Source organism: Danio rerio, chromosome 18 (assembly GCF_052040795.2).
Source record: "Danio rerio strain M-AB ecotype USA chromosome 18, GRCz13ab, whole genome shotgun sequence".
Taxonomy (NCBI): Eukaryota; Metazoa; Chordata; class Actinopteri; order Cypriniformes; family Danionidae; genus Danio; species Danio rerio.
Window position 1 is genome coordinate 19,740,001 of NC_141038.1, and position 26,291 is coordinate 19,766,291.

Sequence of the window (26,291 nt, forward strand, 5' to 3'; positions counted from 1 at the left end):
GTAATGAGGTAATGATGTCAAATCATGTAAATGCATGATTTTACATATAGTTATGATGCTCTACCTGTGTGATATTATAAATGACAATGTTTAATTTTATTAAAATTAAAGATAAAATATTTAAATGATATTTATTTTTTATATATAGATGAACAGTATTTTAATGAACAAATTTAGTTGTGTCCTCAAAGTCAGGAAACAAAACCTGTTTTAAAATGATTTGATATCACCCTTTAGAATATGCATAATTAAAGAAATTTCTCTGTTAAGGTAAAAGTCTGCCAAAAGATTTCAAGTTTACTCAACACAATTTTTTTTTAACATTTAGTATTTTGTAACTATTATAAATATTGTGTGGAGTGCTTCCCACACATAGACTTTACCAAGTATATTTAGTGATGACACATGAATAGTACTACTATTATCATCCTTTTACACTTTTTTTTCTTTTTCTTTTTTTTTTGTATCCACCCAAGAAAACCAAACATTCGTGATCTATTAACCTGTGGGAAATCTCTCGCCTTTTGCGCCAAAATGCATCCGGCTAGTTTCTCAATCTCCTAAAATGTCTGGGCTTCGGCTTTTGCTTTCTAAAGTTTTTTTGCAGCTGACTGCGCGTGCACAGCCGCGAGAGAAACATTAAATGATTAATCATTTAACAAACGACTCAGATAAACTTTACTATATTTTTAGAGCAAACAATTTGACATCTAAATTGGCTGCAAAATGTTTTTACACTATTAGAAATGATTCATCAACTAATTTAAATAATCTACGCATTTTTTTTTGTAATTATTATAATTTTTTGCAATAATTTGTATGTTTCTATTATTTATTTCTCATTTGCTGTATATTTTATTAATTTAATGATGTTAATATGCTACATACTTTAATACATATCTAAAATGCTTTGGCAATACTGTACAAAATGTCATGCCCACTTAAGAGAGAGAGAGAGAGAAATAGTGCTGCCTTTAACTGTCAGTGGGTAAACATGGCTCCTAAATAGCATAAAAGCAAGACATATAGTGCATTTCTTTTATTTTAACAGCCTTTTGTCAATAACTTTACCAATTGAAAAGAAACAATTTAATTCATGTTTATTTCTATAGCGCTTTAAAAATGTAGATTGTGTCAAAGCAGCTTAACATAGAAGTTCTAGTAGATTGAAACTGTGTCAGTCCAGTTTTCCGAATTAAAGTTCAATGTGGTTTAATTTTCACAGCAGAAAGTGCAAACATTGAAAAGAAAATCCATCGATGCAAAGCTCCGCAAGCAAGCCAGTGCCGAGGAAAAAAACCTTCACCAATTGTCGAAGCAAAGGAAAACAACCTACTGTAGAGAGAAACCAGGCAGGACCATTTTTCCTCTGACCAAACTTTGTGTGAAGCTACAGTCTAGGTGCCAATGGCTGTTAAACAGTGTATAACAGTGTCATAATAAATATGATATCGTCAAAATAAATAATGTAGTTTAAAAACACATTATTTTTTGTTTGTGGCATGTAGTTGACCATTTATGTGCTGTGGGTAAAAGGTGTGTTTTAGTCCAGTTACCACCTCTAGTATATTTCAAACCAGTGGGAAGCACTGTTGTATGTCAGATTTTGAAAAGTTCATCTGGATGATATTTTTGTGATGTTCTAAAGTAAAAATAGACAATGGAAAAACAAAGTTGAAATAAAGTAGTGTAAATGAACAAACTAATGTCTGGTTTCTACAGCAGGACCAAATCTGCCTTTAAAGTTATAATGAACTCATTATTTTTGATTTTTTTTTCATATGAAACTATCATGGTAATTTTTTGTGTCATGTCTTTCATCCCTATTGCTGTCTTTTGCTCTTGCGTCATAGTATAGTGCATTATCTCATAGCTTGTGTTCAAGCAAATGGCCTTTGGTGATTCTTGCTTTTTTTGGTTCTCTTGCATCGCATCTGGTCAGACAAACAGAAGTGCAGTTCTGTGCATGTGAAGTTTTAGTGCTAAATCCAACGTGACAGAAACATGAATAAAACAGTGAAACTGGCATCTTATCATCCTGAGTAACCCAGCTTAGAGTGGCATAGAGCTGCTGTTAGTTCGCCTGGTTGTACTCACGCTGATGTATAGTTGTGTATATAATAAACTCTGGTTTGAATCAAGTAACATGCTGCCAGATAAAGAGATTTTAGCATTCAGGACAGTGTTCGACTTCACATTGATTTCCTGAGCAGTGATGTTCTCGCCTGCCTTCTGTGAAAATATTTCCATGTCACATTTTAAATCGGGGTAATTAAAATGTCATCAGGGCTTTGTGATATGATTTAGTTCACTATCAGCCTCAGGTATTAAATCTCACGCTTTAGTACACGGGCAAATCATCTCAAACGTTCAGAAACGCTGGTCGTTTAGTGCTTGACCTAGCACGGGGGTGTCTGTCTATTTATGTATAAATGCTTCCTCTGGCCTATGGCTGGTGTGGTGTACTGACCTTAATGGAGACCTGAGGGGCAGGGAGTTCATAATCAGGGCTTATGACCAGTGAGGTCATGCTGGTGGCTAAAGCATGGTGGAGCCATACCAAGAAAACACTTTGACCCTACCATTCAGTCCTCTGTGCGTATTCTCTGTCCTTTCCTCACCATCCTGAATCATTCAGCCTTGTTTCCATTTTCAAGGACTGGTGAATCACATTGTAACTACAGGGAGCGCTGACATTTAAAAAGACTGGATGAGAAGCAATTAGCATGCTTTGCAAAACAATTAGAACACACTGACTACACAGATGATCAAACACTGGCCCCACAGAGTGTTTACTGAAACAGGCATCGCCCACAAGCATAGCTCACCAACCACGCCTGGAGCAATCGACTGCTTCCTCAGCAAAAAACAGCTCTACTCTCTCTTTACATGTTCTCTGTTAAGCCACTACATATGTTAGTATAAATAAATGATTGAATCGGGTACAGAGGAGTGCAGATGTGTTGACCCATACTGCAAATATTATGCCTGTAATAGTTTTATGTTTATACGTTTAGCAGACATTACAAATTTTAAGTTGATATACTGTACATTCGACCCCCCAAAAATGTCTTAGTTTTCTCCATTATGTGTTATTCAAACATTCTTTTTTCTGTATCAAAACAAGTGTAATAACAGCTTTTTCTAGAGCAAAAGTCATTTGATTACATAATAATAGAAGGATAAGAGTCAAAATTTTTTTTTTTATTGTTTGTACTATGGACAACACATACGAAGACATGATGCCAACCATAGAGAATTTCTCAAGGTCGCCATAATCAGGGGTGAATTTAGTGATTTTGGGGTCCTCAGTAATTCCAGCCATGGGGCCCAAAGTTCTAAAATGCACCTTTAATTATTATTATTTTTTTGCTGTTTTATTCTTATATCGTTCGATCTCCTTTTTTACATTTTGTTTATTCATTCATTCTTTTTGGCTTATTCATTTTATTAATCTGGGGTCGCCACAGCGGAATGAACCGCCAACTTATCCAGCACATGTTTTTATGCAATGGATGCCCCTCTAGCTGCAACCCATCTCTGGGAAACATCCATACACACCCATTCACACTCATACACTACGGACAATTTAGTCTACCCAGTTCACCTGTACCACATGTCTTTGTACTGTGGGGGAAACCGGAGCACCCGGAGGAAACCCACATGAACGCAGGGAGAACGTGCAAATTCCACACAGAAATGCCAACTGACCCAGCCGAGGCTTGAACCAGCGACCTTGCTGTGAGGCAACAGCACTACCTACTGCTCCACCACGTTGCATCAATTTAGTCATTTGCTAGAAATGTTAACTGATTTAAAAAAAAATATTTTGAAAGAAGTCTTTGTTTAAAAACAAAATTGCTAATTAAATCTGTTATGTATGTTTTCAGTTTCCCAAATTCGATCGGTGTCACAACAGAAAATGTTTGTTCTGTGGATGGCCTTTAACCATTGTCCCGCTTGTGACCTTACTAGTAAACCATTCTCGTATTGTAAGGTAATAATATTTTATAGTGGGCAGAACTACCGATTGCAACATTGTAAAGACTGACACAATACATGATTTGTAGTGCACATCAAAGCAAAAGGTGGATTTACATTCATCATATATAAGTACACCCCTCACAAATCTATCTGTGAAATTCATATTTTTCAAAGGATACAATACAATATTATATTTGTGCCTATACATTAGATCAGTCAGTACTGAAGCCAAATCTGGGGCTTATCTAACCAAAAAATACTTATGATTACGGTCCAAACAGTAGTTTACTCAAATCCATTTTTGTAGAAGAATATTAAATACAAATTAAAAAAGGAAAAATCAACAGAAGCAAATAAATTGAAAAATTAGGTTGAAAGTTTGTTGGTTAAATTTTTTTGGGCAATATTTTGCTTGAATTTAATTGTATTATCTTCCCATTTGGTGACTAAAATTTGTAATAAAATTTAAAATTTAAAATTTTTATTATTTTAATAAATATATCTTTTTAATAAGTCTGTTCTGTTTAAATGCACAAAATACATCAACTATATTCACTGAGAAATGGATAGAAATATTAATATTCAAGTGGGGTGCACTCAATTATGCTATGCACAGTGCAATGTTTCCTCTAGGATTTTTTCCAGCTGTGGCGGCAGGCTTTTTTTTTACCGAGATCTACAAACTACCTGTGTCGTTATTTCAATAACCAATGTGGTGAGCGCAGTATAACAAGTCGAGATTGCATTTATGCAATAGCCTACAGCATAAGGATCTCTTTGTTTGCGCGCTGATTTCCTCTGCTCGTGCACAAAACTTCTTGCATGTCCCCTCAAATACAAGCCACTTCAAGAGCGCACAGATCTTGTGCGCTCTCAAATAAACGCTGCTGAAGTGCGATATAGTATGTTAATGTAACGAGTATGTCTCCAGCATTTATTAGATTTGCTAGGAATATTTCTGAATTTCTCCAATAGACCCAGCGATATTAATGCGTCCTGAAATAAAGTGAAAGTGCTATACGTCGTGTTTGCTGGCCTAATGCATCACGCACCTGTCAGTCAGTCAGCACGTAACCTTAAAAGGTTAAACAAATGACGCACAGCACTACTACGGTTACAGAAATGTTTGCGCTGTTATAATTCACTTACCCTTTAATACGTTTTGGTGCAATAAATATCCACTATTAAAAAAATAAAATGTTTTGAATAAGAAGCTCCACCCCGCCATGGAAGAATGAATGTAGCAGAAACCATGCAGTATATAGATCATACTTTAGCTATTTTAAGACTTCTTTGTTAATTGTGGGTTGAAAAATAAGTAGAAGTTCCACATCATACCATTATAATTGAACCTATAGGGAAGTGAAGCTCAATTTCATTTAAAATTATAATTTGACTCCTATACTTTTATTAATGATCTCCAATCCTCATGTTCACAGTGCATAAAGAGAAGTGTGGAGCTGCAGCAGCGGTTTGGCGGAGCCTCTGGAAGGATTGGAGGAAGCTGCTGAGAAAAGGTACTGGATCTGTGGTGTCATGAGATGCAGACAAAGAATAATAGAATCTGCATAATGTTCCTTCCCCTGTCTCCCTCAGTGGCACACTCTCCCGCCCCACAGGGCATTGTGGGTAATATATAGAGGTGCTCAAGATGCGCTGGGCTCATGCGCTTGTTTATGGTAGAAATAAAGTGCAGCATAAACTGCAAACAAAGCAGCCGGAGAGACGCTTAATGGCCTCCTCCTCCATCTCCTCTCTACTGTCTTCCTCGTGTCTTGCTCTCTTTCTCTGTATTTCTCACTCTCTCACTTTCCTTGCTCACTTACATCTTCTCTTCTCCTCTCTTTTCGTCTCTTTCCTCTTTTAAACAAGAAGCCGGACCACCGAGATCATTTGCTATTTTCTGCCCGTCTCTTGACAAGCTGACAGCAAATTACAGAATCATTTTTTGTCTTTGGGTAAAATGTCTCTCAACGGTCATTTCATTAAAACCCGCGCTATACTGTAAGCAATCCTCACCTGTCTTTGTTTATGTGAGTGTGCGTGTCGGTTTATTGTCGTATCTTTAGGCTCATTTGCATTGCACAGTGCTGGAATCATAACCACTCAACTATTACATGACACATTTAATAGCACTATTCGCAAGTCTTTCTGCTCGCTGTTTTGTGCAGTTAGTTAACTATCTTAAAGGTTATATGTGTTGTTTTATCATGAGTTTCTTTTATTAATAATATATCTTTTTCTTGTACAGTTTAATGTGCAGAGACAACTTTAAGCAAGCAATTTCTTAACCATTAGCATTTTTTTCTGTGTTCTTCTGGAAGTACACAACCTTTTATACCTTTACTAATTCATCTATGTTTCCTACTAAAACTTGCAACATGGCCTCATAGTGAAAACATACCCCTTATACGTTTCTGGATAACACGAATTATGTAGCCAGTGCTATGTATGGCAGCATTTAGTTTTTAAAACAAACTCTACCGGGCAGTGTGACGCCATCGCTGGCTTCTGTATCTTTTCACGCTACCAGCTGACTGTTTATCTCAGTGTAGACTGCTTTTTCACTGTTACCAGTTTGCCCAGTGGCTCGCAGCATATGTCGGTGAACTTGCGATGCAGAGAGGAGTAGATCTGTCACAATAATCAATGTATTGACTTGTCACACAACACATAGATGTGGCCTCAATCATTTTTGGTGATGCAACTACCTCGCCTATAAATAAAAGCCAATTATAGCAAACTTTTTTTCTGATAAACATCAACATTGCTATCTCTGGAAGGTGTCAGTGTCAGCATGGTAAAAAAAAAAACACTGTTTACTATAAATTACTATAGTATATTTTCACGTGGGTGTCTGACAACTGAAAATAGATCTGGTAGCAGATATCGCTGCCTCTGTTACTTTTTTACTTTGCACTTTTTTGTTGACATTTATTAGAATTTATTTTCACATTCTGATTCCAATGCCTAATCATTAAAATGACTATGATTAAATTAAATATTTTGCAATTATACAAAAGCATAAACTGCAAAAAAATACCTCCTGGGACATATTTTGCTATCACCAGAAATGTATACAGGGGTACGTATCAATAAGTCTGGGTAGATAACTTAATCCTGAACAATTGCATCAGTCCAAATCACAAATCACAAATACGTCAATTACATCACATGATGTCATCAGTTCTATGTCTATTTTGCTTGTTTATTAAACTATAAAGCAGTCATAAATCTAGAACAAGATAAAAGTGAGTAAATAATGGCAGAAATTTTATCTTGGATCACTTTAAGCTTAACCAGTGATGATGATTTGGTATCACACCTTTTGTTTATTTGCAGAATAGCGGATACATTTTAGCTTTTAACATTTTTCATTAGTTATTAAGCTGGATATTTGTGTCAGATGCATTTGTCATTCATTCATTCTAGCCTGGCTCTTTCCTGTATTTATGCCTTGTCATTGCAATAGATTATCATCAGCCTTGTTCCAATATATTTGTGCACAGACGTAGTCTCGCACAGACTGATGAGAGAACTCTGAATGAGCTCTCATATTAAGATATAAGCCTATTCTGAAAGCCCAATTAAAGAACTTTTAATGCTCAGTGATCTTTCAAAAATAAGCAGACATTCATCAGAAATCAATCACTGACTGTCAGCCTTACATATACATTGTCACTCATTAGTTTGCATCGCAGTTCAACCATTGGAGCGGTGCTAGCATGGACGTATTGGCTAAACATTTGTAGGATCTAAGTATGTAATGAGTTAATCGATCAAAGCCGAGCTCAAGGACTACACCTCCTCATAACAGAGCTTCCACATCCTGACTCCACTTGCAGAGGGAGTTCAGCCCTGATTATCAGAAGGGCTTGGCACTGAAAGACTGGAGCTTACCCGTTCTCTGGATGTAATATTAGGAGCGAGCCACCAGAATGATTTCACATAGCGGGGTCTAAATCCCTAATAATTGACTGCAAATCTGAGCACACTATTCTTGAGCCTAATCCAGTTTACTCCTCTGTCTCTCCCTCTCTCTTTTTATAAATGCATATATGTGTGTGTGTGTGCATAACAGCATTTTTAGATGATGAATGTGTTGATAAACTCAGCTTTCTTACTCCTTGCTTATGTTAAGGCTGCGTGAGTTTACAGCATGCTGATTCACTTTCAAGCATCTGAATTAAATTAGATTTTATTAGTCCTGTTTAAATTAACCTCTATCTTTACAAACATTTGTATGTTCATATTCTCCACACAAAGGTGATTCAGTATAATATAAATCTCTGTTCACTTACATTCAGCTTTCCTTTTTTTGTCTCTCATTTGCCTTTCTTCTGTGGTGCTGCTCAGCAATATCACACTAACAAGATTGAAAAGAACAGCAAATTTAAAGTCATCCTTCAATCACTCACACACTCGTCCTTCTAAACATTCAGTAAGACCTTTAATTTATCTTCAGATCACAAATAAATAAAACAAAAAATAAATAAATACATTTTCTGCCCATTTTATGGGCATCAAGTCTACTCTAGTCTACTCTTTTTTTCAAAAACTTTATAAATGGGTAAAAAAATAGATCTTTATGAACCTGTAAAGACACAATAGCTTTTTTTTGATGAACTAATTAAATGCACCTTTGATAAAATCATCTTTTGGAAGCTGTTTGGACTGAATTGTGTGTAGCTATAGTGTGTCATTACACGTGTCACAGTCATATTAGAGTGATATAAAGACACTGGGTTCTATTTTGACGGTCCATATGCAAAGCGCAGGGCGCAATTGCTTTCAGGGCGTGTCAGAATCCACTTTTGCTAATATAAGGACGGAAAAATCCGCTTTGCACCATGGCACATGATCTAAAAGGGTTGAGCTTATTTTTTTAATGAGTTATAGGTTTGTTTTGAGAATAAACCAATCAGAGTCTCATCTCCCATTCCCTTTAAGAACCAGTTGCGTCGTGCCATAAGCACATTTGTGATATACATGACTTAAAGTAAGTGTTAGTGGAAAAACTGAGCATTTCACTAGCTAGAAGACAGTTAAACAGAACATCTGCAGCGCAAGAACGAGAGATAAGGCATCTCATAATCCACTTTCACTTTGGCTCTCGTGGATAGGAAACCTTGTACGCACAGATATCCATTAGCCTATACATAACTAATTTCGTTTGTTAAGCGCAAAGATTTGTTTCATATAAGGATGTCATGATCCTCCAAATCCTCGATTCGCTTACATTTTTGATTCTAAAGGCACGATTCGGACGAACCGTACGTAATACGTACATAGCAGAGCTTGCAAAACTGTGTTTTTTTTTTGTCGACAACACGAACTTTGTCAACATAACTCACTGGAAATCTAAAATGCTTACACACCAGCGACTTCATTGAAAGAAGAGAAGGTTTAAGCTCTGTCGACGGGTCTCCAGCTTCTGCAGTTTAACAAGCACTTCAACAAGCCTGTTTTTTTCCCGCTTGGCAAGCCAAGCTGACATGACATGGGGGCGTGGCAGCATCGACGATTCTATTTTCTGATTCGATAATCGAAATTGAGCATAAATTTCAATCGATTTTGATAAAAAATCGAAATCGTGACATCCCTAGTTTCAAAACTATGTCTAAATTCAGATCTAACGTGCTTTCTGAAGGCAAGACACAGACCTGCCAGTGCCAAGCTGTGAGACACAAACCCATGCCAAACAGTATTTAACCGTTCATGATGGGTCGTATGTGTTTGTTTCCATGATCCACGTGGTTTGATGCATGTTTTTCCCCGCAATGTTGTCAGGGCCGAAACAGCAAAGCTGTTTGCGTGCAGCAAGCATATTTGTCAAGAGAGCAGTACGAGAATTGTAGAATGGCGGACGTTGTCTTTTATCAGGACACATTCGTTCACAAATAGACACATCGCCGTGCTGCTCTGTTTGCCTAAATCCTCCAGATTGCCAGCAGGGCTAATGGTTAAAATAGACAGGGCAAGAGACCTGCTGCACTGAGTCTGCATTCAAATCTATGATTCAGATCCGGGGATTGAAGGAAAAGTCCTCATTGTGTTTATATGAACATGAATATCTTTATAATGATATAAATTGTAATTGTGTATATGAAAATATGAATAACAAATGTAGCAGGGCATTAAATTACTGTTTATTTGTTTATATTTTAATTTTGTAAACTTTAAAGTCATGGGTTGCCTCATGGTTTGTGTCTCATTTTGTGAGCCGACTGAGAACAGTTGTTCGCTCCCCTCCTTCTCTCCTGCTGGCCACGCCCTCTGCTGCCCTTTGCTTGCGGAGCTCCGCGCCCATTATGATGCATCTTTTGAAAACATTCTTAGGTAGACCTGAACCGAAAGTGGGGTGTGTCATGACCCTGAACCGAAAGAGGGGGGTGTCATGACCCTTTAAGGCAGGGGTCTCAAACTAAATTTACCTGTGGGCCGCAGGAGGCAAAGTCTGGGTGAGGCTGGGCCGCATAAGGGATTTCACAAAAAAAAAGTCCTCAAATGTCATTATTAACAGTTTTAATTATTTTTTCTGAACATGAAGTGTCCTGAACATTAATAGAACATTGAGTGAAGATTATGAACAGTTCTTCTGAACATGGCATCTTTTGCCTACTCCTTGCTGCCAGAGACTTGACAGCGCTTCTTCTCACAAATCTGAACCACATTTGGCTTTAGAGCAGAAGCAGTTAAGACCCTCAGTATGGCTTGAATATGATCATCATTAAGTCTAGACCTGTACTTTGACTTATTGAAGTTCAAGGTGGAGAATAACTTCTCACACACTTCTCACACACTCAAAACTTCCATTCCCTCACCTAAAAAAAGGCGTATATATGTATAAATAAAACACCCCCACCCCACTCCAGTCACATCAGTCTGTGCCAGTCTGTATCTACCTATAATATATATAAGATGCAGGCTGTCGCTAGGTAGGTAGGTGGCAGGCTGCAGATAGGTAGCTAAGTGGCAGGCAGGGGCGGGAACAGCTTACCTTGGTTCTGGCCGGCGCGAGTTCCCTCCTAAACACTTCCCGCCCGTCACAGCGTCTAACAAAGGGGCAGAGTGCGTGGTGACGTCACCGGCATCCCCGCCCCTTTGTTTACACGGCGGGCGGGGAATGCCAGTGACCGCTGTGTATGGATAGAATCAGCGGAGCGGGGAGCGCTCTCTCTCCCCGCTCCGCTGATTCTGTCAGGCCCCGTTTACACTAGTGCGTTTTAGTTTTAAAATGGCGTTTTAGAATGAAAACGATCCGCGTCCACACTCGCGTTTTACCTAGCGTTTCTGAACTGCTCTCCGTCCACACCAAAACGCTGAAAACGCACATCACGTGACCACACACACACACACTTTGGCAAGCGCTGCAGCCCATCTACCCAGATGAGAGCTCTGCTAGTCGGACTTCTCATCAAGCATCTCCCGCTGGATCTAATCTCACTATATTTATTAAACGTGATATTTAATTAATCTTGTTGTCTTTATCTAACGACATATTCCCTGACTTTGGGCATTGGAATCTATTACTTGTTCTCAGGTAACGTGTTTTGGCTGAGCGCAAAGATAAGTTAATGATTAATGTAACCTCGTAGACTATTCTGTATATTGACTGATCGCTTGCCTTTATTTCCTATATAAAAGTATAACATACAATAAGTTTATACATTAATGGCCATTATCGATTCTTAAAACTGATATTCAGCAAAAGAGAGGGTGTGTTTCGTATTTTCACTGAAATTGAAAGGAGGCAGTTGTTATCGGCTCCGTTTTGTTATAAATATTCACACAGTGAAGATGACGCTCATAAATGCAGCACGACGCCTCAACATTTCTGCTGTCTGTTTAGTTGTTAATATTAAAATAAAAATAGGCAGTGCCTTAAATCAAGTTTACATTTTATTGTTGACAAAGTGAAACAACGTAGCCAGGGTGATGTGAATGAAGTTATAAAGTACACGGTTCCCTGTGAAGATTGACGCGTGTCCTTGGTATGTTTTCCATATCAAACTGAGAAGAAGAGATGCAGCCTTGATCAAACTTGTGAAGTCTGAATTTACACGGAGAAGATTCAGGACTGAACTGTGTGTTAGGCTACTTAATATTGAGGAAAAGCCCCAATCAGAGAGGCGAATGTCTGCAGCCCCGCCTCCGTTTCAGATGTCTCCGTCTTTCCCCATCCACACTGAGACGGAGCAGCAGCGTTTCAGAATGAAAACGGCCTCTCCAGCGTTTTCGAAACGATACGTTTTCAGCGCTCGAGAACTCCGGCGTAGTGTGGACGGATTCTGTCAGTGTACAGCCGTCGGCACGGGCCACAAAATATTGCACTGAGGGCCGCAAATGGCCCGCGGGCCGCGAGTTTGAGACCCCTTCTTTAAGGTGTGTGCGTGTGCTATTTCCTATTATTTTATGTGCTATCCTCAACACCTGCTGTTCATAATAGGATCTACTGTAAGACTTCATAGGGGACTTGGAGTACTATGGGCAGTAGAACATCTGTAGGACAAATACTGAAGAACAATGTAAAATGTTAGCAAATAATAAGCAGACCACTGGAGTATAAAAAGTATGGATTTAGGCTTTTATTCATATAAACATTGATCATAAACAGAAGCTTGACCAGACATACTGTACATGACATGTAAAAACAGATCTCACTGGTACTTGCAGAAACATGTCACGTGATGTGAAGGAATGAACTACATTGGTTCTAACACACCAAGCAAGTATGCTTAACTTTCTGTGACCAAACATGAATAATGTAAGCATTGTTATCTATAAACCAGTGTGCTACAAAACTGAAAAAAATAATGTTTTGAAGATATAAACCTTTTAAACATCTAAAGCATGCAATTTGTCACTTTCACCTAAATAGATCAGAGAATGACCAATCAAATGCTGTATAGTATCTACCATGTCCCGCCTGGTTTCCATTTGCTTTTCATTTGATGCACTTCATTTCAACCACTCTCACAGGCAGAGTTGTGATAAAACAAAGTGCTATTGGCTGTTTTTTTTTTTTAAGAGTTACTCTGTACCCTGCCCTCTTTTCATGTTTTAGTTGAGATTACGTCAAACATCAAATAAAAATTCACATTCACGGGACCTTTAAATAATTTAATATTAGGAAGCAGTGTTTTTTCTTCTTAGAAAACTTTGATTAAACAGTTGAAATCTGTCAAATTTGTAAATAAAATTAGGGAAAGTCTTGTGAGTGAATGAGTATATCATTATAGAACTTTGATTTTAGGGTTAACAAACGTCCAATCATTTAAAAATGCTGGTTAATTAATTAGTAGTATTGTGATCCAAATTCATCAGCAGCTTTAGATTGCAATTTGTCCAATCAGATTAGAGGACCAGAAGAACTAATTATAGTTTCAAATATGATATGATGAATGATAATTGCCATCAGCTCTTTAGCAGCGAGAGGTCACTCATCATTTCCTGCCGGCCTTTCTTCCTCTTTTGGCCGTCTGCTTCGCTGCTGGATAAGACAAAAGGGCAATAGACTTTGTGGGATGCAATAAACCCTCCGCGGTCTGTTTATCATCTCTGTACACTTTCTGATTTTGACTCACGTCTAAATGTTCATCGGGTCGCCTTGTTGATGTGCATTATTTACTTTACCTAGCAATGTGGATGGTGCCTGCAGAGTGGTTTTGTGATATTTTTGTTTGCTTTCACTCAGGCAGTGCCCTTTCCAGCTGAGCTGATTAAATGAAGGGCGTTCTTTGAAATTAATGATTGTCTTGTTTGAGTGAAAACCACTAAATATTCATGAAGCAACCGAGAGAGAAACAGAGATAAAAAAAAATCTGAGATTGAGAGACCGAGAGATACTGAGATAACATAGTGAATGTTTGAACAGTATGTGAAGTAACTTTCAACATATAGTATATGCTTCATTCAGACCCCTAAAGACCACATTAATGTACTTATGAACTATGTACAAATGTACTCCCCAGAACTGTTTCCCATTTGAACTCTGCCCCTCACTGACTCTCACTGCTGGGGTTGTTGCAATACCATTAATTCACATTATGATATTATACTGGCTGAATTATCGTGATAGTAGTATTGCGATACTGCAATTCATAACTCAAATCTGTGAAATAAAGAAAATGGTCAGAAATACTATATTTTATATGTTATAATCGGCATACTTGAATTGAGTTCATAATTACCTTGTTGAAAAACGTATTTGCACATCACTTCACTTTAAATGTATTATTATTTTTTTATTTTGTAGATAACAGAATAACAAAAAATACATTAAAATAAAGAGACAAATTATACCAAACGAAACTCGTTACAGAATGAGCAAATTAGGATGCATGGAGTGGCAAAAGTTTTTTTAATGTTTCTTGTTTTTGTGTTTTTTTTTTATCTATTGTTTTATATATTGTATCTGTTATATTGTAATTTTATCTATTATATATATATATATATATATATATATATATATATATATATATATTGTTTTTATCTATTGTTTTATATATATATATATATATATATATATATATATATATATATAGAGAGAGAGAGAGAGAGAGAGAGAGAGAGAGTCTTATCAGGTAAGAATCTAAAGTAATTCAAAATTTGTTCAAGTTGTTCTTTTTAAATGATTGTTGCGGTTGTTGTAGCTACTAAATCATATTGACAGGAACAGAGATGAACTGATTCAGATCGAACTGAAGCGTCAGAAAATGTGTAATAGGTTACCATAAAAGGTTGGAATTCTACACACTTTTGCAACCTTAAAATGCTAGACAGGCTATTCAAATACAATGGTCTATTTTTGCACAAACGTGTGAGCATTTTAGTGACAATGCAACATTACGTATTGTAGATTGACCATTAATGATAATACTACCGTTTACAAACTACAGTGGCATGGCTAGTATTTTGGAGTCATAGTATCATGATACTACCTTAGTATCGATAAATTGTGCAACCCTAATCACTGCACTATTTAATATTTGCACATATTAATCGCACTACATTCCACTGATTCATTCAATTCACTTTGAATTGTACATACCCATTGCACATGTACATTTGTAATTCTTCATATCTGCATACTTCTGAATATAAATAGCAACCTGTACATATTCATCTAATGTTAATCATTGTTCATAGCTAATACAACCTGTATATAACATTCGTAGTACATCCATTGGTAAATATTATCCATAGTTTTTCAATAATTGCACTATATAACATACCTTTATCTTGCATTTGCTGCTATTGCACTCCTGGGCCTAAACTGCATTTCGTTGCCTTGTACTTGTACATGTGTAATGACAATAAAGTTGAATCTAATCTTATCTAATCTTATGGAAAATTTCTTGTTTAAAGGTGCTGAATGTAAGTTTGTGAATCGTTTAATCCATAAAATGCCATAATATGTTTGCTGATATTTAATAATCATGCTAAGTAAACATTTTTGTTTATCTGAAAAACATTGCTAAAGTCAGTTTTTCTGCTTTGAAAATGTGAGTTATGTATCTAATCCACCCAATGCCACTTTAGCTAATTATGTGGGAGTTATTTGGTGGGAAACGCGTGATTTCCGGGAGACTTGGGATGTCTGCAATTTGGCAATTTGCACCTGACAAAACACGATAGAAATTTAACTACTGCCATTCAGAAGCACAGAATAGTGCACTTACTGCACTCTAATGAATGGTAAGGTTTACAATCTAGTTAATACATACTAACCTCTTTAACATTATTTATGATTTATGTACATGGTGAATGATTGATATTTGACATTTCATGGTTTATTTTAGGTTAGATCTGAGGTAAACTATCTGCTGCTGCTTTCAGTAAAATGGCATTCAAACTCACATTATTAGCATTTAAGACTGAGTAAAGCACATGAGGGGCGTCACGGTGGCACAGTGGGTAGCATGATCGCCTCAAAGCAAGAAGGTCGCTGGTTCAAGCCCCAGTTGGGTCAGTTGGCATTTCTATGTGGAGTTTGCATGTTCTCCTTGTGTTTGCGTGGGTTTCCTCTGGGTGCTCCAGTTTCCCTCACAGTCCAAAGACATGCGCTATATGTGTATTGAATATGCTGAATTGACCGTAGTGTATGATTGTGGATGCAAGAGTGCATGGGTGTTTCTAGTGTTGGGTTGCGGCTGTAAGAGCATCCGCTGCGTAAAACATATGCTGGATAAGTTTCATTCTGCTGTGGCGAAAAAATCACATGAGGTGTACCTGAGATGATCATTGTTCACCTGCGAGAAATAGATGCCATTTCTAAAATAGAAATTTCAGGTGTTGTTTAGGATAGAATATTTTCCATACTCAAGGGAGTTTTTATCGCATGTCATTGCGTTTAGTTAGAAAATGCCTTAAATCAGCCTTAAATCAGCTTTTAGGCTCTATAGTCAGGCACACTCATGTCAATCTGTTGACCTGCACTTGCGTGGACTAGTCAGAGGAGGAGCAGAGTGAAAATGTGTTTTGATTCAGGAGTGCAATACCTAGTTCAACCACTGGGTGGACTTGTGTCGCTATTTAGAATCTAATTGAAAATGGCTTTCAAGAATTGAAGTGGAGCTGAGAAATAAAATAATATAGAATGCTATACTGCATATGGATACAGTTTCAATTCAAATATAATAAAGCATAGTATATTATTTAGAAACACATTGATAGATGGAAAAACAGACAGAAACTGATTTAAATTCGTTTGTTTCCTGTGATGCATGGGCAATTAATTTCAAATTCACACCCAAGAATTGAAACTGAGCCAATTTGCTTGTAAATCTCAAACACTGTGTGAACCGAATTGACAGAACCTGGCTGATTATGGTCTTTGATTGTGCAGTACTAACTGCATTGTTTTTACTGGTTTCCAATCTCATAAGGACTGAAGACATGAAAGGCTCATTTGCTGGACAAATGGATTATTTTTCTGGTGTGTGTTTGTGTCGCTTGGGCCTAATGAGGCAGCAGGACACACAGAGGAGAGAGCTGCTATACCTGCACAGCATGGACAGTCAGCAGGGGTGGATGAGAGTTTAGCAGTACACACACTGGGCAGAGCAGCTGTCATCACATCCGCTCACAGACACACATACACACAGACTTTCATACTGAGGTGTGGCTGCTGAAGTTTAGAGAAAGGAGAGGCAGATGCTGTGGGAAGCAGCACAGTATGGATTCCCTTGTTTTTAACACCAGACACGCACACATGTACACACACACTCACACATACAGCTGGCTGTGCTGGAAAAAGTACAGGTTGAATGTGACTTACTAGCTTTGCATAGCGATTTGTAAACGTCCTTTTCCGGTACTCATAAAGGAATTTGCTTTCTGAGAAAATTTAGCACAAAAATGTGTATTTATGCAAGTAAAATTCACCGGAAATATACTTTCTAAACATTTTACTTATTTTTTTATTGATCTGTTTAATTTAATTTAATTTTAGCTCCGCTTGCAGCTGAACAAATGGGGTTTGGTGTTTTGTTTTCTTTTTGTTTGTGAAATGCCATGACTAATAAATGTTCAATTTCAGGGCCATGGACTTTTTGAAATATTTGTCATTTTCATTTTGATTAAATGCTGTAGTAAAAAAATAAAAAAAAAAATTAAAAAAAACGCAAAATAGGCATACTTGTAACAAATTAAAAGCTTATAAATAACATAATTTCTTAAAATGAAAAAATAGAAAAATTAGAAACTGAAAATTTATTGAAACTACAGTAGTATCTTAAGCAAAAAAATAACACTAATGTGTCAGGATTCTGCCACTTTGGTCTTGTCAATTCTTGTTTTAATGGCAGTGTCTATACACTAGTCCTGTCTTGTCTTGTATGCTGTGCTCTGCTCGTTTTCTTGGGCTGAGCACTCTTAAGCCTGGTTTATACTTCTGCATCGAGCAGTCGGCGTGACCCACAGTGCCTGCCTTGTGCGTAGCAATACATTTATTCTTTTATAATTATTTTTAGGTGTTTGATTAGCTTTTATTAAGATAGGATACGACAGACAGGAAAGCATTGGGAGCAGAGGGAGGGGAAGGATCGGCAAAGGACCTCAAGCCGGGAATCAAATTCATGTAGGTTTGCTACATGTCGGTGAACTAGGCTCCACTAGGCTATTGTCTCTGACAGCAGTACATTTATACTTCTGTGACCTGTTTGTGTTGCTCTGCAATAACACTTCTGAAATGCTAGCTGGTAGTATGTTAAATTATGTTCCTCTGTATCGAGTTTCTTCGTGAGTGTTTTATTTTTTCTGAACGCTACCTTAATGTACAAGTATCTCAGACTCGCTCATTCAGAGGTGGGAACTGGCAGACGTACAACAATTTTAATCATAATATAAACAAAACAAAAGTTTCCATCTGGAGCTCCTTCATGTGACTCGACGCTTGTAAACACTCTTCATCTGGCTCACGGCTCAGCACTGCCCACACTTGTCACAGCTACAAAGCTGACCAATCACAGAACTTGTGCAATGCGTTCTTGCAATGTCTAGTTAAATTTTTTGAGAAGTGCGTGTCAATGTCGGCATCAGCACGGGGAGTGCTATGCGGCCATGTAAAGGCTGTGCCAGAGCATACGTGTGCAATTGATGCAGAAGTATAATTCAGCCTTCATCCTTTACTTGTCTGTCTGTCTTTTCTATTAGCGCCATCTTGGCTCCACTCGGGCCGTGCGTGCTGCCACTTGACGGGCTCGTAATGCGCATTGTTGTGTGCTGTTTTATTCTCAGTGCCTTAGTATAGTTGGTTTTGTTTTGTTGGCTCTTGGATGAAACGTGCACGCCGCATGTGTAAGTGCATGGTAAATGTTTTTATTTATCGTGTGCTCGTGTCTTACGTTCAGCCTTCTGTTTGTGTTGCATTTAGCATGTGATTCCTCTTTAGATGCGCCACACACTTTAGTGTTGTGTTTCATGTGAACAAAAACGGTTTATTAGTTCTCTAGTTCTAGTCCTGTTTTCTCATGAGCACATGGCTTGTGTTGTCTCTTTGTGTCATATGTTCTCCCGTCTATTATCTAGTCCCGCCCTCCTCGTTATCCTGTTATTAGTTTATTATGTTCACCTGTTTGTTTGTTTGTTTGTTAATGTGTTCTGCTTTTAGCACTTATGTCTGCTGTGCCAGATTGTCGTGCCTTGTCTAGATCCTTTCTGTCCTGCCAGCCAAGCAAAGTATTTTTGTCTTTTCGTTAATGTTTTCTTCCTTGGGGTTGTTTTTGTTGTGTTTTTGTTTTATTTTATAGATATGAAAACCCATAATTCTACTGCATTTGAGTCCTCGCTCCTTTTCCCCTTCTAAAACTATGAAAAATCTGTGTTGTTTTATACATTTTAAAAAGATGTAAAGTTTTAAACCTGTTTAAACACAACTCTAATAAAATATAACTATAAGATAATATTAATATATTTAAATGTAATCTTAAAGCATTTTAATATTTTTTTACTCTTTGAATTAAACTTTTTTTATTCTTATAGTAATAATAATAATAATAATAATACAATAAAATAATATATAATATAATATAATAATGATAATAATTATAATTATAATTATACATATAATAATTTCTCTCTTATTCCTCCACTTTCTATCTTCACTTCTTCATTCACTTTCTCTCTCTTTCTTTCCCTATCTTTGTCTGTCTCTCTCTCTCTGTCTATTTTGCCATTTAGAATGCTTGATGTGCATGTGAAGCTGACAGTGAGTTTTCACACTCCGCTGTCAGAGTGAAGTGATAGGAGAGATGACAGACAGACAGATGCCCAATGCTCAGCTCTTCTGGCATACAGAGCAACCACACCAGTGCAAACATTCAAGCTGTATTTTATATGCCTTTCCTAGGTTCGACCTGCACTTTCCAGACACCTCACAATTGTTTGCAGAACATTATTAGAAAGAGTTAGTCTACAATAACAACCACCATTTGATGGGAATTAAGCTTCAACTGAGACTATTGGGCTTTGCTGATTGAGATGATCGAGCGTAATGGTGACATGTTATTCCATATTTCATTTAATATACAATACATTTCTGGTGTCCCCAGAATGTGTCTGTAATGTTTCCACTCAGATTACCCCACAGATCATTTATCATAGGAAAGTAACTCACAGTTTTAGTGTATATCCCTTTAAGTGCGGCTTTTCAGTAGAGGGCAGAGACTTCACATACTGTTTCTGACTAAAATGGTAAAACAAGCAAATCTCGTAAAGCATAAGTCAGACTTTATAATGCATAATGAATCTGCATTAATTATTGTCTCATTCAATATACTCAGTGACAATGGTAGAATGCTCAAAATATTAAGCAACATATTTTTTCTTGCCATAAAATTAGAGCACAATGTGTTGGCATTGACCAATGTTCAGAATCAGCGCTGAACTGACTCATACAGTATGTGAATCAACCCAAAATGGGTTCAGATTAAGGGGTGGTAAAATATAATAAGATCTCATTCTTACCTTGCAAGGGGCTTAAAATTAGAATAGCATGTTTTTCCTGATGCCAAAAAAGTTATTAGCTTGTCCCTTTTCACACTTTCTAGGGTGGTTATTGCTCAGAAGACTGGTTAATAGAACTTAAAGGTACAGTGAAGTGCTTTAAAATAGAATTTTTTTTATTTGATGTTTGATGTAATCCCTATTAAAAAATGAAGACTGGTTGGAACATACTATAGGTCTGTGCACCCGGGTATAAGTGGTTTTGTCGTTTTTGTTTTAATATGGAAAAAGCAACAAACGGTTTGTTTATGAATATATAAAAATATAGTTTTTCAAAATATTTATTTTTATTTTTGGCATATTTTGTTTTCAGACACAAAATCAATATGTGATAAAATCAAAATGAATAAACAGCTTTAAAATTTGTTCTCTGTGTGGGTAGAAATTATACACTCCCTCTCCGCTAATTGGGCGACCAAACTTCAAACTGTGCCATCATCAGCTGAAACTTTTTGTTCATGGGAATGTTTAAATTTGGCATAAACTAAACATATACATTTTTCCATTTTGAAAACAAAATCGAGAAAACATTTATACGTATGTACACAGACTGACAACGAGTAGATCCTCCCCCTTTTAAAAAAAACTAGCCTATCGACTTTAGTCTAATCACAACTGCCATTTATAGTTGCGCCAACCTGATTTCCCCAAATAGGACATGTTCCTGGATTAATATTAATGTTGGTCCTGGAACAACATTCAAATCAGAATTAAGGGATACGTTTACAGTTTATGTTAAGTTTAGGCTTATGGTTAGGTTTATTGGTTTTATAGATTTTACGGTTTAATCTAACACAATGATTCTCCCATTTTAAAATACAACAATATGCACAATTAAAATGAATCTGATACATTTTGTGGTCTTTACCGACTTACTCATTTGTTCTGCTCTTCACTAGGTAGCAAACCAAACCTGTGTGCTGAAGTGGTTAACGTGACATTAATGCAAAAGCAGACTTCATTCTCCCTAAAGGAAATCATATTTACACTCTCTGTGTCCATATTTAGTAATATTCAACAGACACTGTGTGTAACAGATTTAATATTGAATCTCTTAAGTCCCTGTATACAGACTGTGTATGTGTGTGTACAATGTACAATGTACATTTCCCCCTTGGAGCTTGTCAAAGTGACTAATAAGTACACTGTAAAACAGTCAACTTAATCAAATGAAATGAGTGTAGTTAACTCAAAATTTACTGAAAGTTAATTCTACTCATTTGAGAAGAGTTATGAACTCAGTGTTGAAGGTATAAAGTTAAATACCTTATCACTTCAATTTAAATAAAGTTAGTTCACAGTACTTGTATATATTTGTTTTTTTTAACTCAAATGGTTTGTAGCAATCAGTTTCCTCAAACTGTTTGAGTTGACTTAACTTATTGGGTTTCACAGTACTCAGTTGTTTTGAGTTCTCGTCATGTATCGGGTTTTACTGTGCTCAAATTACTTCGTTTACTCAACTGGATTAAGTTTACAGAGCCCATTGGAATTAGTTTTTGAACTTAAATGGTTTGTTGCAATAAGTTTCCTCAAATGGTTTGAGTTAACAGTTATACAGTGTAGTTTAGGTCAACAAGATCAATCTATGTTGATCCTGGAACATCATTTCTGTTCATAAATGTAATCCATTTGTAATCCAAATATAATCCCCACCCTTAAACCCAACCATAACAGTAAACCCAAAATCAAAACAAAAATCAGAAGGGAATAATAGTAGGATAACCTAACTGTAAGCCTAAACTGAACATAAACTGTAAACGTATCCCTTTATTCTGATTGGTTGATTGAAATGTTATTCCAGGATCAACAGAGGTTAATCCCGTAACATATCCTACTTGGTGAAATCAGGTTGGCATTAGGGGCACCTTAAGTTTGAACATTCTTTGACATGAATGACGTGAATACATATCAAAAAGAAGTCAGAAGATTTGATGAGAAACTAAAGTATGAGGTGACGCCAATTAATTAGTTGATTAACTTTGCCAGAAGTGACAAACTAAACTTAAGCTATGAATGTTAATATATTCTAAATAGAAAATGTTTTGCACAGTGCCACTTAAGCTCTCAAAAGATAAATGTAATGATTATCATTTATTGTGTTTGGCTTGACTGTGCACCTGCCTTTAAGATTAGATGTGCACACACTGATGTTTTTCTTTCTATATCTTCTAAATTGAAATTTTGTCACTGTTTTGGAGTACACTAGATTATAGAAATCCTTAAGACTAACATATTGACACAAAAAACTTCAGATTTCTATGATATGTCACCTTTAAATCTCATCGCCACACATTAATGTCCTGGTGTTTCTCTCTAGTAATCCATCCATTTCTCTTGAGTGACAGTCGGATGTTAATCCTCAGGGTCAGAGGGTGGCTCACCCCTCCTTGCTGTCGTTGTCCTTGGCCTTGTTTCTTAATTCATCCAGCACTCATTACACATGCCGCTGTGTGTCTGAGACAAGTGGCCATTTGAAACATGCTGCGGTGAGCACGCCTCGGTGGCCAGCGATAATTAACATCAGCTGGGGCGACACACACATCCACACCTCCTTCTGAGAGACCACACATGATGGACTTGACACGAGGACAGGTGATTGAACAGAAGCAGGAAGAGGTTGAAGGGTGGGGATGTAAAATAAATAAGAATATACGGAGAGGTTGAGTGACCATGGAAGGCGGACATCATTTCAAGTAGGAAATATCATCTTGTGGCCTTGAATGGATCTTCTTTGTTCTTGTCGTCGTCATCGTAAGATAAGCATTCGCGTTACAGCTTCCATAGACTACCTTCATAGTCTGAATTCTTCTCACAATACTGTGTGAATGTGTTAGCCGGAGGTCACTGGTTGGCAGAACGTGCAACACTTATCTCTCGCTTCCGTTTTCACAGTCAGGGCAGGTCACCTCTTGCTGCCCACCCATTTTTTTTATTTTTTTTTCAGTCTGTGAAAGATCAGCAACCTTTTGTCTTTTAGTTGTGCCATCCACATCCTGGGTCAGCCTGACGTCTTTGCTGTTTGAGAAGAGGCGGAATTTTAATTTCTGCTTTCATGCCGTAAATGAATCACTGTGGGTCTTTTTTTTTTTTTTTGCTTTTAAATATTCTTGCAAAAGGTTTCCTGTCTAGCGGGCCATGTCGGTCAGAAATAACTATGCAGTCCATAGAGATGAGGATCGGATGTGTTTAGGGGGAGAGATGTCACTTCAAGGCATGGAAATTATGGATGCAGCATGTTTTGCGGTGCAAAAATATGCACAAATGCTGGCATGTGATTGGCAGGGCTGGTTGGGAGGGATGTATTCAGCTCGGACATATGTATCGTGGACATGCATAAACAACTCACGTACAATGTGTTATATTGCTCAGGGGTTTAAATAAGCAGTTCATCTGAGCAAATAATGGTCAGCTTGCATCATAAAAGAGGGTTTTAATTATGCTTCATGTTATTCTGTAATATTTTAAAAAGCATCTAAAAAGCCTTTTATCATTTATTTATTCCACTTATTATTTATCAATTTTAAGTGCTTAATTCGAAAAAAGTAATAAGATCACTGTAAAGTCAAGTCATTGTAAAGCTTTTGAATTTTTTTGTGAGAGATTGAATAGTAATTTGGTTGAGCTTTTACTAGTGGATTACCATATTTCTTTTTTGACTACTGCTCCTAGTAGACCATTTTTCCTTTAGAATGATGTACTGTAGTATCACTTGAGGCATTACTGGCGGTTCACCATCATTCTTAATCAGTTATTTTTGAAAACCCAACCTTAAATCTATACATAATTCATTCATTCATTTTCCTATGGCTTAGTCCATTTTTTAATCAGGGGTTGCCACTGCTGAATGAACCACCAACTTGTTCAGCACATGTTTCACACAGTGTATGCACTTCCAGTCACAACCCAGCAGTGGTAAACACCCATACACTCTTTATTTCTGTTAGCAAAAATAAATTTTTATTTCTCAAATTAATTTTCGCTTTGCGATTTTTGGAGTTTTGCGTATTTATTTATTTTTGCTCAATACTTTTTGTTTGCAAAACTTTTTTATTTTGCAAGTATATATGGCCTTAGATTGACTCCATAGACTTCTTTTCATTTCAATACTGCAACAATAATGTGGAAAAAAATAGAAGATTAAAAAAAATATATTTTATATCTATTTAATATTATCTAGAGAGAGGCAATAAATGAACAAATGATTATCTGGAGAGAGTAAACAGTTATGTGAGAGGATTTATAAAATGTTCTAATTATTATCTAATTATTAAATATTAAGTAAATACTTTAACAACATCGCGATTTTAAAAAATGCATTAATTGTTGATTAGCTTTTTAATAAAAGAACAATTCACCCTCAGGTGAGTAACTTTGTAAGTGAATTTTCCTTAAGTAGAACATTAAAAAAGATTTAGTTTTTATCTGGAAATGTGGTCCTTTGTGATTCATAAAATACAAGCTTCTGGCACTTTAGAAGTTAAAAAAAAACATTACATTGAGGTCTTGTGAAGAAAATGACTGGTCTGGGCAAGGCACTAAACATTGTTTACAACATTATCACCATTAATCCACAGCCACTATAACCGTTTTGAGAGTGTTTATGACAGTCTGGAGCACTGACTCTTTGTCTCAAAAGGACGTATACACAGGTATAAGAAAACGGTGTTAAAAGGTGTTCACACTACACTTTTTATTCCATTGTCTCATATTTATATAGATATAAATGAGGGAGAGCAGAAATGTTAAGGTTATTGGTACACTGAATTCAAAATTTTCGTCCTTAATTTTTGCGTGTTAAAAAATGAATTCGATATCACGTTGTGTCAATCCTATTGACACACTGCCTCTGAAACTTTCGTCAGTCATAAAAAAATTAGAACTGGGTTAATTTTTCAAAAAAAAATTTATTTATTTTTTCCCGCATTCGAAAAAGCACTTTGAGAGGAATTTTGACAATTTAGAGCTACGGTACAAGCAAAAAGCTAAATACAGAATGCCACCACTTGAGCTACAGATAACTTTATGACAAACAAGTGCATAAAATGAAGACGGAATGTGGCGGAAAGATGAGAACCGCTATATGCTGGATTCAGTAACTGGCGCACATCTACCCGGTTGCTTCTTGGGTTTTGTTTATTTAACCACTTAATTTACCAACATTACTAGGGCAAAATATTTTAATAGTCAAAAACAAAAATATTTAAACAAATTATCTGATCTCTTTATAATAAAATAAACATAAGTGTTAAAGAGACTCTTAAACTTGATGAATAAAATGTTACAAAGTGTGTGCAATGGTAAAGGTAGATAAACATCTTTGAAATGTCAATAATAATTATACAGTAAACCTCAAACTCTGTAAACAGAACAAATTATGATAATCAAATCTGAGCTGTCAAGTAAATGAACAAACCATCATTATTCAAATACATATTGCAACATTGCAAATTGTGAAGTTGGATGACTACATTACCCACTATGCTAAAAATTATTTCAGAAAGGGTGCTCGGGGCATTCGGAAAAGTTTAGATGTTTTTAGCTAGATGTACCTGGAAAATGCGCCTGCGTCGTGTGCACGCCGCTTGCACATCATGTGCACACCAACCTCATGTTGTGCACGTTGCGCGCCTCCATTGGAAACGACAAACTGACACAAGCTTATTGGCATCATTTCCAAGGCGCATGCTCAGTAGACACATTTTAATAAAAACTATAGCGCTTCATACCAAAACTTTATATCGAACTTTTTTTATTATCAATATTGACAATGGTGTTTGGTCAACAAATACTAATAT

At 36.6% G+C, this 26,291-nt stretch overlaps 1 protein-coding gene across 27 annotated transcripts in view; it reads left to right on the forward strand.

Annotated features, from left to right (window-relative positions):
• The window catches only part of LOC147832798 (uncharacterized), a 273,558-nt gene that overhangs the window by 110,388 nt on the left and 136,879 nt on the right, over positions 1–26,291 (forward strand). For all 27 annotated transcript variants that reach the window (XR_015514860.1, XR_015514862.1, XR_015514861.1 and 24 more), the window contains one exon: positions 5,424–5,501. Coding sequence is in view for 5 of the 27 variants with exons in the window: in XM_087293113.1 (XP_087149239.1) it covers positions 5,424–5,501 (78 nt within the window). In the remaining 22 variants the exon portion in view is untranslated. The remainder of the gene's footprint in view (positions 1–5,423; positions 5,502–26,291) is intronic.